The 20266-nt window shown below is 36.5% G+C and overlaps 1 protein-coding gene across 2 annotated transcripts; it reads left to right on the forward strand.

Annotated features, from left to right (window-relative positions):
• The first annotated feature begins 1845 nt into the window (after nt 1–1845).
• Nucleotides 1846–9120, forward strand: LOC130421287 (C-type mannose receptor 2-like). 2 transcript variants are annotated; one of them, XM_056749091.1, is made up of 4 exons: nt 1846–1967; nt 2399–2462; nt 4457–4825; nt 8488–9120. In XM_056749091.1, the coding sequence occupies exons 2-4, from the start codon at nt 2429–2431 to the stop codon at nt 8877–8879; spliced, it is 795 nt and encodes a 264-aa protein (XP_056605069.1). In that variant the 5' UTR covers nt 1846–1967; nt 2399–2428; the 3' UTR covers nt 8880–9120. The 2 variants fall into 2 exon arrangements, with proteins under 2 accessions (XP_056605069.1, XP_056605068.1); XM_056749090.1 differs by lacking the exon at nt 1846–1967 and adding an exon at nt 2253–2288.
• The last annotated feature ends 11146 nt before the right edge of the window (nt 9121–20266 follow it).

Genomic DNA, 20266 nt, shown 5'->3' on the forward strand with positions numbered 1-20266 from the left:
TAATTAAACAACATCCCAGATAAAGAGTAAATACCTAATCACACTTTCATTTGATGTGATTTGCTACAAGACTATGTTTTATATAAAACAATGTCATAGCAGCACAAAGATAACTGTAAACTTATTTATGACGGCTGAAAGAGGCCAACTAAAGCAAACCCTGATCACAAAAACGGTGACTTTGAATACACCAATAAAGCATCAAGTCATGGCTGTTATGCTGCAGTCCCTGTGAAGCAGAAGTGATGATCGTCTTCAGTATTCTGACGTATTTACAAGATGAATAGTGGGTGTGGCTCATGTTTTCCACTGTGAATTGATTGGATGAATAAAAACAGGATGTTCCCGTAATTTTACGGTAGTTTACTGGCAACCACAGCTGCCGGTATTTTTCCGTAAAAACTTCGGAATTTGTATTTTCTCTTTTCTTTTCTGATATTAAATGTTATGTGGGTCACCACTATGCTGAAGAGTGGAGTCTGTGTTTAACTCATGGTCAGGCAAAGGTATTCTGATGTCATGCTTGCATGTTGCTTTGTTTAAAAGTGACTTTAATAATGAATTACAAAGAAATAAATTAAGTAAATGTAATGTTATCACTTTTATGCATTTGGACCAAGTTTTCATTTTCTATAAAGAAATGTTGTTAATATAAAAAGCTCAAATGTATTAAGTTCATACACAGTTTGAAGTTTGTGCCCTGAAGTTTTAAACTGCAAAGCTGTTAACATTCTTTTCCTGTATTTTTTACGGAATTTTACTGGTAACCACAGCTGCCGGTATTTTTCCGTAAAAATTACGGAACATTTTTTACAGTGCAGCTGAACCCTGCCAAGACCGAACTACTCGTGTTTCCGGCACACCCTACGGTCCAACACGATTTCAACATCCATCTTGGCAATACCACGATCACCCATTCCAAAACAGCCAGGAACCTCGGAGTCATATTTGATGAACAGCTGTCCTTCAATGATCACATTGCACAGACAACACGGTCATGCCGATATGCCTTATTCAACATTAGAAAGATCAGACCATATCTCACGGAGCATGCGGCACAACTCCTTGTCCAGGCCCTGGTAATCTCAAGGTTGGACTACTGCAATGCTCTCCTTGCTGGTCTTCCTGCAAAGGCTATCAAACCACTTCAGCTGGTTCAGAACGCAGCAGCACGCCTCGTCTTCCAACAGCCCAAAAGGGCTCACGTGACTCCCCTTTTCATCTCTCTTCACTGGCTACCGGTTGCAGCCCGTATCAGATTCAAGTCACTAATGCTTGCCTACAGGACTATCACTGGATCTGCACCGGCTTACTTCCACTCTCTCCTGCACTCCTACACCCCATCGAGATCCCTGCGTTCAGCAAACCAGCGGCGTCTTGTATTGCCTTCCCATAAGGGCAGTAAATCGCTCTCCCGCTCTTTCTCATTCACAACTCCTTCCTGGTGGAACATTCTTCCTAACTCTATCCGTTCAACCACATCTCTCACAACATTTAAAAAAAACTACTTAAAACCCATCAGTTAGTGGTCTAGCTTTTGTTGAAACCAGTAACTCTGTATTGGCACCTAATGTATTATGGCTCCTGTATGAACTATCGCTTATTGCTCCTGAACTCTTTGTAAGTCGCTTTGGATAAAAGTGTCTGCTAAATGTCTAAATGTAAATGTAAATGAAATAATACAAATAAGACTAAATGGTCCCAAAGATATACCCAAAATGAATGATATCAAATCTTAATAACTGCTAATATACAACTACAAATATCAGATAAGGCTGTTTTTTATATAATAAATATCCTTTTTTTCACAGTGATTGTAGAGGATGTAAGCCAGTCCTGTTAAAGCTCAGCGTTCACTGCCAGTTTAAGGGATCTTTACGGCACGGCCAGACTCAGACCTGCAGCTGATAAAGCTGAGCAAGACACCTCACCCCTACATGCTCCCCGGGCCCGTGTCAGTGCTCGTGGTGAGGATGTTAATGAAATGTTTGCACACATTTCAAAAAAGATTATTTCTAACAAACGTCTTTGAGATTCATGTGTGCAGTGGTGAATATTTCCACACACTGTTTAAGCTTCGAGGCTTTCATTCAAATAACGTTGCAAAGTTTAAATGGAAATGAGCACCTGTTCCAGTAGACTGGGAATGCTTTTGCATAAGGATGACTCATTAACATTAGTGTAGGTAAATGAAGGCAATGAAGGACGTACTGACACAAACTAAATATATAAGCTTTGAACAAACAGAGACACTTCATGTTGATCTTCACCTCTGACTGTTGTTACAGGTAAACTGAACTGCTTCATACTATCATTTATCAGAGTGTGTCTTGTTCTGTACTTCCTTTTACACTTGCAATCATATTTACTTTTTTATTCAATATTTGTACTGTTTCAGATTCATTTCATACTGTAAAAGCCGTCAGCAATGGAAAGACTGATACATATGCTGCTGTTCTCAGGTCAGTGTTTAACTTTACACAAGTCTAAGGTTCAGTAATGACTGTTGAAGTATTCGCAGTAGTTGGCAGCGTTTTCTGAACTCAATCAGTGTTTTCAGAGAGAGAGAGAGAGAGAGAGACAGAGAGAGAGACAGAGAGACAGACAGAGAGAGAGAGAGAGAGAGAGAGAGAGAATTTATATTTTCTATTTGTCAGCCCTCGTGTTCAGCCCCCTCGTGTGAAGACCGACGAGAGTAAAGACCTGCGACTCTACCTGCGTGACTCCACCGAGCAAAGACACCTGCAAAGCACATCAGTATATTTTACATTTATACATTTTGCTTTCATTTAATTGTCTGCTAACATGTTGTAGTGTATTTCGGGGAAACTATGAATTCGATCACAGTAAAAGACGTATAATTAATGATGATTAACTATACCTATTTTATACACTTTGTCGGATTCGGCAGACCAAATAATAGCAACGAACTTAATGCACTCGTCCAGCGTACATCGTACATCGTACATCAAATCTAAGAAATATTACTTTTCTGGCCTTGGATAACCAAGGCCAGGCTCATCATAAGGGTCAATGGGGAAGATGTGTTTCCTCACTGAGGAAACGTGCCACAGTGACCACTTCCTACCGTAGGGAGGAGTTCAGTGGAGACACCAACATGGCCTTGCCGGTAGGGGAGAACTCATGGGAGGAATGTGCGGACTGAAGGAAGTACACTGTATGAATTTGTCCAGAAAATGTCACCTCCCTTTTGTAATTATCCATTGTTAATTAATCCCTATTTCTATCCCTTTAGTGTCATAAAAAACCTTAGTTCTTAACACTTTTCCAGATGCCTTACACAGACAGATGATTAACGGAAATGGACTTACGGAACAGAGACTTATGGAGATGGTGGTCTAGTGGGTTAAACCACTGAACTGGTAAATCAAAGGTTGCTGGTTTGATCCACTGCCACTGCGTCTCTGTTGGTCAGGAAGTGAGGTTTACCTTGCAGAGCACTCTCTCGCTGGCCTCCATTACACAGGCAAGCCCCTTACTGCTGATAGGCTACAAGTTTGTTTTGGTACTCGCCCGACTTAGTTTTCTAAAGTGTTTTTTGAGAAAATGCTAACCCTGCCTTTACTGACTGGATGTCTGCTGAACCATCAAATCTATCCATCTATGTACTGACATTTTTGCCGTTATATTTCCAACATTTTGTCAGTAAAATAACCACAGAGTAAAGCAACCAAGATGTTTGTTCCATTGTTGTGCTCTTTTTGTTTCAGACTTCATGCATTCATAAAAAGGTTCAATATTTTAAAATTGAAAAAAGAATTAATAGAGCAATTATTTGTAAATTATAAGAGAAATTAAAATAGCACTGTGGAGGGATGCCAAGAAATTACTATAGAAATGGCAGTTAAGTACTAACAGTGTACTTTACCACACTGTTAATTCTTCCCTGATTACCCAGTCAACACTGTGATGTCACAGCAATCTCACAGTGATGTCACAATGAGTTTACAGAAAGCTCACGATGAGGTCAAACTGTAACCTCACATCAAACTCACTGTGTTCTCAAACTGTGATCTTAGAGGTTTAGATGTGACTCTGGTTTGTCATTTGAAGTCATCATTATGATGATGAGTGTTTGCTTTAGTCTTGACTCTACAGTGTTTGACTTCTCTTCCTCTGGCTGCTGTAACTGTGTGTTTACTATGGTAGAGCACATTTGTTATATCGAGTTATATCAAAGGAGTCTTGGATGATAATAATTGGTAAATGATTGTGAGAAATCTGTCGGTTTGTTTGATAGTATAGAGTGAGATTCTACTAGTTTGATATGTGCAGATATTTTAAAGGTCTTTTAAATTAATTATGCACATATACTCTGTCTCTCTCTCTCTCTCTCTCTCTCTCTCTCTCCCTCTCTCTGTCTCTCTCTCTCTCTCTCTCTCTCCCTCTCTCTGTCTCCCTCTCTCTCTCTGTCTCTCTCTCTCTCTCTCTACAGTACTCTGTCTGTTCATTCAGAGCATCTCATGTGAATATGTTCTGATACGGGAGAAGATGACTTGGAATGAGGCACAGGTTTACTGCAGACAGCATCACATTGATCTGGTCACCGTTCAAAACACTGAAGACTGGACGAATGTACAGAGAGAAGTTCAACCAGCATTGACTTCAGACATCTGGATTGGACTCTTCAATAACATTTCAAGCTGGCAGTGGTCATATCAAAATGAATACATTTCATTCTCCAGATGGTCTGGAACTGAACCAAACAACGCTTATGGAAAGGAGGAATGTGGCGCTTTATGGTCTGATGGTGGATGGGATGATAGAGACTGCTCTGCTGAATTTCCCGTATTTTGCTACAAAGGTATGAAATAAGACCAACACATCTCAATCACATGAATATTTTAAGTAGTAAATGTATTGTTTTTGCATTAAATTCAACTAAGTAATATGATTCAATCCTCTCATTGACCAGAATGCCTTTAGCAGACGCTCTATTTTGAAAGATTTGAACTTACAAGAATTAATAAACAATAAAGTGATATGTTGTACAGAGACCTTTGCTTAAACCAATTTACAAGGAACAAAACTTGTTGAGAGAAAATGTTTTTCAGTGAATGAAAAAGCTAAAGGAAAGAGATTAAGAGTGATGTCACATGAGATGTTTTAAACTTCTGGAAGACACAGAAATGCTGTGTTTTGATTTACAGTTTTTCTCAATTGTTTACACACATTCTGTGAAAGCATGCCTCATATTCACAGAACTCTACACACAAATCCAAAAAAACACACACAATGGGCAAAACTCCTCAATTTTCCTGCAAAATGAAACTTTACATTCAAAACAATGTTATTTCTTCTCAAAATGGGATTTTGTTTTCAAATGATACACACAAGCCATCATATGTATAGACATTTATAAGAACCAGCTGAACACTGATGTGCTCAATGTAAAACACTATGATGAATGTAAAACACTTCTTCTCCATTCATCATAATGACTTAGAACTTTTTGTGGTTCATTGTTACACTTACTACAGACAGTACAAACATAAGCGTGTTGTAAAATATTTGAGAATATTGTTTTTATACTCAGAACACACAAATACACGGTACACAGTGTACAACCCATTCCCAACCAACACAAAGTTGGACATACACTACATACAAAACAACAGAAGAATCTACTACAGTAAAAGTAAAAAACGTTACAGTAAAAAAAAAAAAATATGCTGCATCCTCTCTTCTGTTGCGATCTGGCCACAGCACCTCATCCACATCACAAGCAATGTTTTCCCTGGCCAAGCAGCGGGGAAAATATCGTCTAGCATGGCGATTCCAGCCATGAAAAGCATAAGCTGCTATATCTCCACATATGTCCTCCATAGCTTGGAGAAGAGGTATACGCGTTTGTGGATTTCGATCATACACTTTTCATCTCCAGGAAGAAGAAAATTCCTCAATAGGATTGAGGAATGAAGAATATGGAGGGAGATACAAACTTAAAAGCGTGGGTGGGCAGTGAACCAGTTACGAACCAGAGTAGCCCTGTGGAAACTTACGTTCTCCCAAATGACAACGTACCTGAGCTGCTCTGGGCCATCTACCTATTCTGGTAGATCAGGAATGTAATTTCCCATAGACTTAACATTGGGACAAACTTTGACAGCTCATAACTCAAAATAAGGATGTCGTAGAAACTTACAAGTTACCACGTTTGAAAAGTCTGGCAGCCTCTATAAGAACATAACTCACAATGGGGTGTCAGTTGCACCCCTGGGGTGTAAGAGCCCCCCAAAATCCCCCTATACTTATAATGGAATAGGAAATATACCCATATAAGGCGCTATAACTGTCCCGTGTTCATTATCTTCGCAGTACAACCACTTAGAGACAAGGGGGTGGGCTCATTTTACTAAGTCAACAAATCAGTATCCCAGACACTTCATAAAGTAACGAAGCCACGCCCATAGCAACCATTTATAGCAACCTATCAACTGCTCCCATAGACTCTCATTATAAAAAGTCCAGATGCATATCTTTGCAGCACAGTGTCGTAGAGACAAGCGGGTGGGCTCATTTGACTAAGGCAACCAATAAGTATCCCTGAAACTTCATTTAGCTACGAAGCCACGCCCACAGCAACCAAACATGTTAACTTAGCAACCATTTAACAATTCCTGTAACTCTATATCAGAACATTGTTGAGACACAGGGGTTGGTTCTTTCACTCATATCTTAGAGTATCATCAAGTGACAGATGCTAAGCCAGGCCCATAGCAACCAAACAGGTTAGCCTGGCAACCGTTTTGCAATACCCATATCTCTGCATCAGAACATCATAGAGACACAGGGGTTGGTTCTTTCACTTATAGCTTAGAGTATAATCAAATGACAGATGCTTAGCCACGGCCGTAGCAACCAAACAGGTTAGCCTAGGAACAGTTTTGCAAAACCTATATCTCTGTATCAGAATTTCGTGGAGAGACAGGGGCTGGTTCGTTTCACTGACAGCTCAGAGTATCATCAACTGGCAGATGACATCGCAGAGACACAGGGGTTGGTTCGTTTCACTCATGGCTTGGAGTATCATACTAGCAACATGCTAATCATATTATCAACATATTAATCCCGGTATTCACAAAATGAGGTCACATTATTTTTTCCATCATGTTAGAAAAAGTTTACCAATAAAACCTTTCAAACTATTTCAAACTCTTCAGGACAGGCTTTGTCAAGCCAACATATAGTTTATACTCGAACTTTCCAATCTTGTTTTATTTTATTATTTGTTTATTAAAAGTGAGTAATAACATATTTCATCATGAAAGATAATTAGTTGTAGTATCATCATATCCTCATGGCTCAGTGTTAACGGAGCTCTTATGAATCTGGTGCCTGGTTAGTTCCCAGTGTTAGTTGCTGTAGTAACTGAGTTTGAACTATTTCAAGTTTGCTCTATGTGTCATGATTCCACCTCTTCTTGTTGGGTAATTCTTGGTCTTGAGGTGGAATCGTACAGGATCCTTTGTTTTATGTGGGGAGATACATTTTTGGCCTTTTGGCTTTCCATACTCTCTCCCGAGTCTCGTCTGTTGCCGCCTTTTTGTCTCTCTAGCTTTCCCTTAGTGTTTGATCTGTGTCACCTGGTCCCTACCAATTATCCTGTGTTTGTTCCCCTTGAAATAGTCCTCATGTTTCATTTTCCTGTGCTGGTTCATTGTACGTCTTACCTGGCGTGTTTGATGTCCCTCGTTCCTGTTCTTTGAATGTACATGCCTTGTTACCTTGTTCCTGTCCCTCGAGTTATAGTAAGTGTCAGTTTAGTGTTTTGTTTCCAGTGTTAATTGTTCTAGTCTAGTTAGTCACTGTCCTTGTCTATTTATATGTCATCCTGTTTTGGTTTTCCCCATCATGGGATTTATTTTGCTTTTTTGTATAGTCTTGCTTTTTTGTATAATAAATATGTGTTACTACTTCACCAAGTTGTCTGCCTGCATTTGGGTTCATACCTCTCCCGTGGCACAGTGGTGGAATAGAAGACTTTCACGCCAGAGACCTGAGTTTGATTCCCCACTCTTACACTATGAAACCGAATCCACTGACAATAAGTCCAACAGACTCAAATCAGCCTGGTTTATTTTCTAATCTTGTTTTATGAAACAGCCCTCAGAAAGACCAAGAAGACGAGCATTGCATTAGTCCAGTCTAGAGATTACAAAGGTCTAGACCAGAAGTTGAGCAGCATGCTCTGTCTACCAAACAGTTCTTTAAGCTAATTATCAAATAATCAAAAAAGATCAATTCAATTGTCCAGCTTGTTAAGTGATGTTGAGTGTTGATCTGTTGATATGAATAGTGTGTTGATCGTCACCAGTGATGAGATTCATAAACTGATTCTTGGTGTCTGTCTGTCTAAACTATGAGATGAAAATGAATAGTAAAAAAGGAAATTAAACTCACATCAAAATGTTATTTCTTTGATGTTGTTCTCTAATGCTGTTTATCAATCTCATCTTTCTACAGAGAATGAAACAGAAGCTGACAGGTTTGTTTTTGTTAATATCCCAATGAGCTGGCATAAAGCTCAGAGTTACTGCAGACAACATTACACAGATCTGGCCGTCATTCACAATAAAACTGAGGATCAAGTCCTGCTGCACCAGATGTCAATGCTAGGCATTAGTTATTCATGGATTGGTCTGTTCAGAGACTCATGGAAGGGGTCAGATGAAATAAATGTTGTCAACGTGTCCTCCATTAACTGGATGACTGGACAACCTGACTTGACGGGCGTGAACCAACCTTGTGGTGTTACATATCCTGATGGTCTTATAGATGATCAACTGTGTTCAAATACTTTTCCATTCATCTGCAAGACACGTAAGTTTTTATGTGTGATCATAAACTACTCATAACACAAACATCATAAATACACAGAATGAGAGAAGAGACGTTAGACAAACAAAGCTGTTGATAGTCAAAATAAATAGTTTGACCACAAATGTACTGTTGAAAATATTGATTTCCATTTTGTATTAAACATCAAAGACAGTGAGAAAAACTGATGAAAAAGAGTCACATTGATGATCATCTGATGTTAAACAGTCAGGGTTTAATAAAGCAATAAGTCATGTGAAGCAGTGTGTTACAGTGTATTTTATAACAGCTACGGGCGTTGTTGTACGAAATGAAGCGGAGTCAATAAAACCACATTAGCTGTTTTAAAATGAACTGTAACCCACTGCTTCACGTAGGTTTATTGCTTTAATAAAACTGTTAATCCATATGTGTGTCAAGGTTTCAAAAAATAAAGTAAATAAATGATATTTAGTCTATGTAGTGCAGTCAGCCGTTATAAATCGGGGTATTTTATAACAGGTTAGAACTGGGCTCAGCCAATCAGAATCAAAGACCAGAACTGACCATTTAATAAATAATAATAATGTGTTGAGTCTTGTCTTTTGTAACTATCCCAGTGTTAGAAGAAAGTCTCCTCGAACAACAAGGCAGCACAAGAGAAGAAAATCCTGTTTTAATGTCAGATGTGCAGCTATTGTTAGTGTTCTACTGTATTGATCTGATTTGTTCTTCTGAAATGTATTTTTGGTTAAAACGTTGAAGGATTAGAAGGAGAATATGACTACATAAAGATTTATACATGAGCTCTGATTTTCTTAATCTGGTTGTTTTTTGGGTCGTGGAAGTTCCACCAGAAACACTCTGGAGACAATATGATGAATTAATGATTATTATTTATTCATTGTTCCTTAGTGTATCATAAAGAACAGTTGCTATGAAAGCAAAATGAGAAGTTGACAAATTATTCTATTTGTGTTAAACACATGCAGCTGTTGCGTTAGAAAGATTGACTGTAGATTTGTGTAACTGTTGTGATGTTGTTTTCATCACACTTTATATGAGTTGAAAATAAATACAGCTTTTAATCTTCCAGAGACCAAGAAACAGATTGTGAGATTTGAGCTGAAATCTGGTCAGAATGTCAATGATCCTGCAGTGATGGAGACCATCTTACAGTCGGTGAGTATTCAACTATTTGTGTTGAAAGTGTGTCCTACACAACACAATGAGCTGACACACAGATAGTAAAGTTTTTCAGACTCACTCAAACATGTTTGTTACTGGATTAAGACACAATCACACTTGACTTTTTGTTCCATTGACTTCTATTAATTGTCATGCAAATTTGTTTGAAACACAGCGAAATGCAAAATATATTCTAAGTTCAAGTTTGGTGAACTCTGACCTATGAATTCATGTCACGTGAGTGCGTGAGACCAATAGAAGATCAAAATGTCACAGCGTGACCTCTGTGTACTGAAATGTAAAAGATGGTGGAATCACTGACACATTTTCACACCGTCTGTGTTATAATGTAGTCTGGTTTCCACTCTGGTTTTATGCACATTGTGAAGTTTCATATCAGAAATGAGTGATAACACAGAAGAGATTCTACAATCAGTCCTGGCCTACAGGCATATGAAGAGACATCAGGGCCGTACACTGACTTCATTGATCTATATATGTGCATTTTAAGTCTTTTACAGTTTAAATTAGATAACAATAGCTAACAGATAACCATGTGTGTCCTTTCATTATTATCAGCATCAGTAAAAAAGTAAACTCATGGTCAACAAATATTATACAATCTATGTTGTCACAAAACTACAGGAGCCATTGAACAAATTGTTTATTTATTACAATTGTCATTCAAAAAACAATAAAATAAATTAATATTAACATAAATTAAATTAAATAGTTATATTATTAGACGATAGCCAGACTGATAAACAAACACAGACCGGAAGTTAACTGCAGTTTAAGCACAAACGGAAGATAAAACAGTCGATTCATGGCTCCAGTGAATATTTAACCCCCAAAACTTTAATTCTGTCATCATTTACTGACCCTCAGATTGTTCCAAACCTGTTTAAATGTATTAATTCTGCTGAACACAAATGAAGATATTTAGAAGAATGTCAATGAAACAGATCTCATCCCACATTGACTCCTGTAGTATTTACAGAATGTTTCCTATTATGTCCATAAATGTGGGATGAGATCTGTTTGTTCGTATTTGGCTCTAGTTTGTCTGGTGTCTCTGAATTGTTATAAAAGGACACTCAAAATGATTGACGGATGTGAAAAACGCAGAAACAGGCAATGTGTACATGTGATTGAGAACGTGAGGTCATATTTATGTTTTTAACGACTCATTGTGCAATGGGCTTAAGAGTGTGTGTCATGATTGTTTGTGTTGTGTAGATTCAGCAGAAACTGACAGATTTGGGCGTACACAATGACACAACAGTGACCTGGAGAGTGCAGCCTGATGGAAATGTTTTCACACCAAAACATGAAGATGAAGAGAAACAGAAAGTGTGTTCAGACTTCTGACTGATCACGACACAGTCGTTGTGTTTAAAGACGTCATTTTCATCACGTGAGAGAAACTTTGAAATAGATGTTTTATAAGATTTGTAATTACATGTAAATGTTTATAATAACTTCAGTTAGTCTCATTATATTGTTATCCAGTCAAATATATTTAGTTATTCTTGATTGATCTTATAATTCAGCTTTGAAGATGTGTGTTATTAATGATATTATAGTGATAGTAGCGTGACAATCTATTAAACTATAATCAAATGATTACAGATTAAGACAATGACATGTGACAATGTGAGTTAAATGTTTATATTCTGTGTGTTTTATCTTGTGTGTTTGTGTTTGGTGAGGTGTGTAGACAGTAGCAGCTGAACATGTAATGCTTTTAGATCAAAACTTTCACAACATACAGTAGTAGTATTCACAACATATAGTAGTAACCATGTATGAAGGGTAATTCAACATTTTAAAAACTGTTTTGAATCACTTTGTTGTTTGAGAACATGAATATAAATTAAAGCTTCTTTATAAACACTAAATAGACAAAATGATCTATGAAAATATTTGTGTTGAAGTGAACTGTGCAAACACATAAATAAATAATAAAACATGTTAAACATATTGTTGAATGATGTTTTTCTGAGTCTCATCAATCGCTTCTGTCTCTCAACAACACAATAAGATATTTGTATATTTTGTGTAGTCGACTCTGTGCTGGTTTGTATTGGCCGCCTCCAGTTTTCCTTTGGTTTTTCCTCCAGCTAATGCTGTGACATAAGTGTGAAGTTGACACTAAAAGGGTCTTTGGTTTACAATCTGCAAACTTAATAACTAAATAATAAAATAACAGAATAACATAATTATATTAGTGAAGGTTTTTAACAGGTCCCATATTAGATGAAAAGATAATATTCGTAACACAATTATACTTATCATGTGAGGCGACAAGTATATCCCAAATAAACACCTACACAGTGGTCTTAATGTTTAATTCAAATCATTTCATGTGTGATTTAATCCACAACGTTTTCCATTAACATTTAACAAAGCAATCTTAGGTTTTTCTTACAATTTTTCACGTTAACAATAAGCTTTAAGATGATCGAATTTTCACAGGAAATCTCTTATGATGAGGTGTTTAAACTAAACATTTCCCCAAGCGGTTTATTTTTAATTAAAAGCTGTTGCATGTAGGCTCATATTTTGCATGTCAACTTTTGATTAACTGTGTCTGTTAAGAAAAACATTTACTATTGTTGAATTGTTGTGTTGTAAGAAAAATTGTGAATTCATCAGACCACATAACAACTCGAAGTTTGCTTATTTTAAAACAGCATTTGAATGGAAAATGTCAAAACACATATTTTATTTTAAAAAAAGTGTATCTATTGATAACGTGTCCGTAAATATTTTTCACACCAGATGTGACGTGACAATCCCATTAGAAGAAGCCACGTGTCATGTCACATGGTAATGAAGCTAAATTACTAACTGGGCCTATATGTCGAAATAAGGACACATCCCCGGTTGAAAAAGTATGAAAATAATGTGTTATGAAATAACCCAGATTTTTTTTATTTAATTTTTTATTATTATCATGATCTCAGACTTTAAGGTTTGTGTCAAGGATTGCGTGGACGAACCCAATTGCAGGCAGACACGAGGGTGAAGTAAACAGATATTTAATCACAAAAAAAACAATACAAAAAGGCAAAACAAAACCCACGATGGGGGAAAACAAGACAGGCTTAAATATAATAGCAAACAAGGAGACGGACTAACTAAACTATAAAACAACACACTTGAACAACAATGACTAAACTCACTAAGACTGGTGAACACAAACCAGGAACAAGGAACATCCAAATATGGGCAGGGCAGGGCGAGGCGAGGCGAGGCGAGGCGAGGCGAGGCGAGGCGAGGCGAGGCGAGGCAACACTTACATACACACGGGTATCATATACAATGAACGAGCACAGGACAATGAAACATGAGGACTATAAATAGGGAGACAAACACAGGATAATTGATTAGGGGCCAGGTGAAACAGATCAAACACTAAGGGGAAGCTAATGAGACGGAAAGGGCGGGAAAACAGACGAGACTCGGGGAGAGTATGGAAGGCCAAAAGGTCAACAAACGTCTCTCCCCACATGAAACAGAGGATTCTGTTTCGGTTCTGCCTCAAGACCAGGAATAAATCAACCAAGATAGGCAGAACCGTGACAGTTTGCTTTTGTTAAACTAACACTGAAATATATGACTGCAATACATGCAGGATTTAAATGATTTAGGATGTTAAAAAAACAGAAAACACGCATTCATTACTGAAGACTAAAAGATTAAAACAGAAATAATTATTGTTGATTATAGTCCTTTATATAGTAATTGTGTGTGTTTGATTTTACTGATGTTTTACTCATTAATAAAGCGGTTATGTAAACTGGACATAAACAGAAGCCTGTAAAGTGGGCTCAGAACAATCCCCATCACTGGACGATCACTGCACAGTAAAGTCTCTGGTGTAAAAATGAGTCCATACCTATTAGTGTTAAACTTACACTGAAGCAGAGTCTTTCTGGTGTGAAATGTTTATTTATTCATTCAGTTAAATAATCAATTGAGTTCACATTACAAGTGATGATTGATGATTAATGATGAACACCTGCTGTTAACAAACACAATCACTGAAGAAACATCAACAATAAGAATTCACTCTGATAGTGTTTAGTGTTTTCTTCAGTGATTGTGTTTGTTAACAGCAGGTGTTCATCATTAATCATCAATCATCACGCTCAACAGGTTAAAATGTCGCCTATTGCAACCAAATAATAGCTGTTTGTTAACAGCACAAAACAAAATAAAACTGCAAAAGCTCCAGATATAATAAATGAATCAGACTTTACTGTACAATTATGTGTAAATGTTGTTTATAATAAACTCAAAGCAAGTGTGCAGTGCGTCTAAACATCCTTTGCACAGTATTTTTCTTTCTTATGTAGCTTCTCTGTTACAAACTAAAGCCGCTGTGTGAGTGAAAAGTGACGTTGATTCCAGTCAATAGACAAATACTGAATTTTTGGTGTTATTATTTTAATTCTCATTGGGTGGGCAACACATACGTTTAGGGGGTCTCATCTCACCCCTGCCCATGTCTGGAGCGTCTCTGTTAACACAATGAGTTTGTGTCACGGGTCCCGTCTGTGGAACTCGTAGGCAGATTAAAAACCTGAAATTTCAGGAGAAATAAATACAAGAAACACTTTGTGTCTTTCTTCAGATGCGTCTGACAGCGTCTGTTTATTAACATATTTAAACAGTTCAGTCATATGATCAGTTCTCTTCAGTTCATCTGTTTCATTTTTAACATATTCTTAAAATAACAAGAATAGTGATTCTTAGTACATATATCATCTACATGTTTATATGAAAAATAAGGTTTGTATTTAAAACCCTACATTACATTGTCCATAAATCTCTTCCTTGTGCAGCAACACATTGAAACGTTTCTTTAGTCCGACAATCTGTTTTCTGTATAAAAAATAAACTATTAACATATTCATCAATTTAACATCAATATGACCTGAAATACAACCCCAACTCATGTGACTAAAATATCCATTGTATCAAATACACACTTTTCTTATTAACGTGAACACAATATATACAAGTTTGAGCCCTTTTACCTGAAGAGATTTTACTGACATACATAAGTTAACTTACAGATGTTTCTATTAACAGTCAACATTTAAGATTCACAATCTACACAATACAAATATCAAGTAAGTAAGTTAAGTTATTTAATACCAAACACATAAAAACACATTAACTTACTCGGTATTACATGAATGTTTGGAAAACATATTTACTATTATAATAAAACCTGAAATTTCATGAGAAATAAACACAAGAAACACTTTGTGTCTTTAATTAAGATGCGTCTGATAGTGTCTGAGATAAACACACACACGTCACCATGACAACACATAGGCGCCCCCTTATGGCAGAGGCCGGTATTACACTGTTTTAAACTCAGTGTGTTACAGTAATTATTTAAACAGGCTCAGAACACACATTAATAAAACATAAATATTTACAAATACACATTATAATGTAGATACGAGTGTGTATTTCACATGTGGTTGCCACTTGTTCAACATTAGTTTGTTCTTCACCCACACTGTTAAATAATTGACAGGTTTTCAAAAGATTTGACTAAATATTGTATTTATTGTTAACACTAACATTACAGTATATTCCTGTGAAACAGTCATCTTGCTTTTGAGTTACGTTACACAGTAAAGATTAATGAGAGTGAATAATGAAGTGAAGATCCTTGATGAACATTTACTGATAACAAGCAGAATCACTGAAGAAAAGATCAACAAAACACAACAACTACAACTGACTCACAGTCACACAACTTTAGATGAACATCAAGTGTAAATAACAGATGAACACATGAAATCTGTCAAGATCTCACCAGATAATGAAATAAAACACCATTAACATCTTCACAGACACCACTTTCACTTTATCTGTCATTTATGTATACAAAAGCTCTTTTTAAAAATGAACAGAACTTTGCTTTTCAGAAAATGTTGATCAGTGTTTTCTTAAGTTAGACACTTGATTCTTAAAACTTGTTTATTTGTACATTACGGTTCTCAGTAACATCGGTGCTATGACGCTTTTGTCACAGTGCTCTACTTCGCCATCTGGTGGACAATAAAGATCCCTACACCGACTGTGTCACTCAGATGTTGTATTCATTGAATGTTATTATAATCTTTATTAGTATATTTAATTTATAATTTAACAATATATAGCTTTAGAACTCAGAGTAACAAATAAAAATAAGCACATACAGTTCTTAACATGAGTAACATGAATAATAATTTAATATATATGAATACTTCAAAAAAAATTCAATGGTGCATTCCAAAAAATTTAAAAAATACATCAATCTAACAGAAAACAATATGATTAAAAAAGTTTGAACCAATCTCTTCATATATATATAAATAAACAATGTATATATATATATATATATATATGATAAGTAATAAATTATTATATAGTGTGGATGTGGATACAATTTTAAAGTGTTTGGTTGGTGTTGCCCTGAAATCCAATTTTGCCTGTAAACGTTAAATACAACAGATTAACCCACAAAACTAACGGATACTAAAATACTCAGCGTTCTTAAATAGTGTAAACTATAACAACACATAAAAATGTAATAGAATATGAAAATCTAAACTTAAAACAGGTGACTTTTATTAGCATTTTATATACTTTAATTATCAATACAGTACGTAAATAATATAAATTAAACTAGATTGTAAAGTTCGAGTACAAACCTTATGTTGGCTTGACAAAGCCTGTCCTGAAGAGTTTGAAATAGTTTGAGAGGTTTTATTGATCAACTTTTTCTAACATAATTTAAAAAAAAACAGACCCAAGTGAGTAAAAACCGGGCTTAGTATGTTGTAAGCATGATTAGCATGTTTGCTAGGATAATTAGCATGCTGCTAGTCTGATACTCCAAGCCATGAGTGAAACGAACTAACCCCCGTGTCTCTATGATGTTCTGAGATATAGGTATTAATAAACGGTAACTAGGCTAACCTGTTTGGTTCCTGTGGGCTAGCTTAGCATCTGCCAATTGATGATGCGTCAAGCCCTAAGTGAAATGAACCAATCCCCATGTCTCTACGATGTTCTGATGTAGAGTTATAGGTCTTGTTAAATGGTTGCTAATTTAAAATGTTTTGTTGCTATGGGCGTGGCTTCGTAGCTTAATGAAAAATTAGGGTTACTGATTGGTTGCCTTAGTCAAATGAGCCCACCCCCTTGTCTCTAAGTGGTTGTACTGCAAAGATATTCAACACGGGACAGTTATAGCGCCTTGGGTATATTTCCTCTTCCATTATAAGTATAGGGGGGGATTTGGGGGGGTTCTTATACCCCAGGGGTGCAACTGACACCCCATAGTGATATATGTTCTCATAGAACCTGCCAGACTCTTCAAATGTGGTAACTCGCAAGTTTCTACAACATCCTTACTTTGAGTTATTAGCCATCAAATTTTTTTCCCAATGTTAAGTCTATGGGAAATTTGGTGGTTTTGAAAGTCCGGTTTTCAAAACCAGAACCTGGATCAGTTTAAAAAGATATAGCAACTCAACTCAGACCAGTTTGAAGGTTTGTGGAAAGTTTGGTGGATGTTGCTTGAAAGCTTAATAATAATAATAATAAAAATAATAAGCTTAGATCAAAGATCTCTGTCAAGTCAACGCAATAATGCACTATATGAATACCTCATTCATTCATTCAACATGAATAGATCAGTAAAGTGTTATGGTGGGTAGGGAGGGAGGACGGCACCATGGATAAAAGCAGGTGGGGAGAGTGAACGAAGGATGTTGAGATTACAGGGTGAGTTACAGTGAAGTGGATAAAGAAATGATCAGAGACATGAATGTTAGTAACTAGAACATGTAGAGGGAGAGGCTGTTCTGAAAGTGACACTGACGTCTATGTGCGCTCACAAGTGCACTTCCCAGCAACTTGCCACAAAACGGTTGTCGTTTTAGGTTTCAAATTTGGTGTTATAAATTAATATTTACTAATTTAAAAAGAAAAAGAAGAATAAATACGTTACCACGGTATTTTAAGTGTACGTTAAAACAATATAAAAATAGTATTAACCCACTTTATTATTTTGTTTATTGTTCATTAAAAGCAACTACTTTTTTACTTTAATTTTTAATGGGTAAATAAAATTTGTCACAATGTGAGCACCAAACCGAATCTTCATGTGCTCTCTTGAGAACCAGATAGAAAAACGTATTTGCACCCCTGACTATATTGCAAGCATATACTTAAATGTGGATTCCATGACTGCAAAAGTAGCATTTTAATCAAAGTTCTACTGTAGTGGGATTGCCCCTTTAAGAGTAGTCTGCTTGGCCCCTTTAAAAATAGTGGGGCATTGAGTGGGTGGGTACGTCAGGTAATCACGTACCTATGTAGACTCAGGTAAGGTAGGTGCTTCATGACATTGTATCGATGTGATCTGTTGGTGTAGGTCTTGTATCTCCTTCACTCCTCGAGAAAGTTAGGCTCTTTTAAACTGGTGGCTTATAGACGGGAGGGAAATATAAATCTAGAATATGGGTGTTCGTGGGAATTTAACTTAATTCACATGTTTGCTTAATGTGCTTGCTTGATGTAATTTTAGATTAGTCGGGTGCGTCCAGACATTGTTAGTGAGCATGTGTGAGTGAGTGTCTTGCACGTGAAAGGTAATATTGTGTTTCCTTTACCCGGTTTGTGTGACTATAAATCCGAGAGGAGTGGGGAGGGAGCAAACGAAAATGTCTATTTGTTTTTCAGAAGTACCAACTGCTGTTTTGCTGTGGTTAAAATATCGTTTCCAGTTTTGGACGCGGGATTCTCTTGTTGAATGGAATGCTCGTGATTGCCTTGAACGTCTGTACAATGCTCACGTTGGTTACTACGTCTGTACAACGCTCACGTTGGTTACGCTCTAAGCCCGTGGCCGTTGACTCGTGCGCCACTGTGTTCACTCATGTCACTGGCGTAATTTCATTTTTTTTAGTTTATTCGTTGTTTGTGTATTATTTAGAAGGATATGTAACCGAGTGGAATTGAACTTATGTTTAGTTACATTGCTTTAGTGTATTATTATTACTTTAGGTATTTATTTTTATTAACCAATTTATTTAGTTTGTTCATTTCGTTATTTGGGTTGGTTGTATCCTTTCGTTGTCTTGCTTTACATTTATGCTGCTCTATTACGGAGTTGAGTAATTATGGTTTATCTGTTCTGTTGCTCTTTTGACCTTAGTTTAAACCCACTCAACACCCATCAGATAAACCAAGTATATCTTTTGGGTTTGGTTGGTTTGAAGTGTTTTTGATTTAGATTTATTTTGTTTTCCGAATGGAGTGGTGAAATGTTGAACCAAAGACATCATAACAAAGGAAACCAACTTTTATTTTGTTGTGAATTATTCCTTTGTTAGTATATTTTGTTCTTTTTGGGTGCGTTTGGCCCGTGTATGGGTGGCCGGCCCAGGGGAACTGTCTAAACGCAACCCATTGGGATGATTCCTTCACATTGATTAAATTGTATCATTTATGTTGAGCTCCAGGTGTTTTTTTATAACTTGAATAAATGCATTTTTAGTCTGTGGTTTTGTCTCTGCTCGTCCTTTTCATTTGGTTGAAAGCCTGTAATTGGGGAGGCTCGGAAATTGGGCTTTACCATTGTAAGTTAATGATCGTCATTAGTTCACACTAATAACTATTCGATAATGAATCGAATAGAAATTGAATCCAATCGAAACCATAAAAACAAGAATCGAATCGCCAATTTGGTCGTAAAACCCAGCCGTACTAACCCATACCTTTCCGTCAAAGTCACCTGACATTATCAAGATGGTTTAGTTCTGACACAGTTTAACTCTGAGTTCTTGTCATATTTCATTACTGTTTTTTAAACTATAGTGGCTAAACTGTGATCATGTGAAACATGAAGACATTTCTTCTTACAGTAGCCTACATTCCTACTAAATGAGCACAAAAAATGTAACAATTAAAATGAACTATGTTTTGGTCTAAGAGACATCACTTCTCAATTTGTTGAATATTATTGCTTCTGGTTTCACAAAAGTACAACAATGTTGTCTTTCGAAAACGTGCATCATCTTTTTCACCAATTCGTTAATTTGTTGTTTTGCTGTTATACATCAGAAGACCAGTATAGCTCAGTGGTGGTGTGTTGTTGTGCAATGCATTGTTAAGAGAGAGTGATATACATGCACAGTGTCAGCTGAAGATCTTGAACACATCTTTATTATTTTGC

The sequence above is a fragment of the Triplophysa dalaica genome, chromosome 5 (genome assembly GCF_015846415.1).
Source record: "Triplophysa dalaica isolate WHDGS20190420 chromosome 5, ASM1584641v1, whole genome shotgun sequence".
Lineage (NCBI taxonomy): Eukaryota > Metazoa > Chordata > Actinopteri > Cypriniformes > Nemacheilidae > Triplophysa > Triplophysa dalaica.

Coding starts and splice junctions, on each gene's coding strand:
- LOC130421287 (XM_056749091.1), top strand. CDS start 2,429: ATGGAAAGACTGATACATATGCTGCTGTTCTCAG. Junction 2,463..4,456: donor ACATATGCTGCTGTTCTCAG/GTCAGTGTTTAA, acceptor CTCTCTCTACAG/TACTCTGTCTGTTCATTCAG. Junction 4,826..8,487: donor TCCCGTATTTTGCTACAAAG/GTATGAAATAAG, acceptor ATCTTTCTACAG/AGAATGAAACAGAAGCTGAC.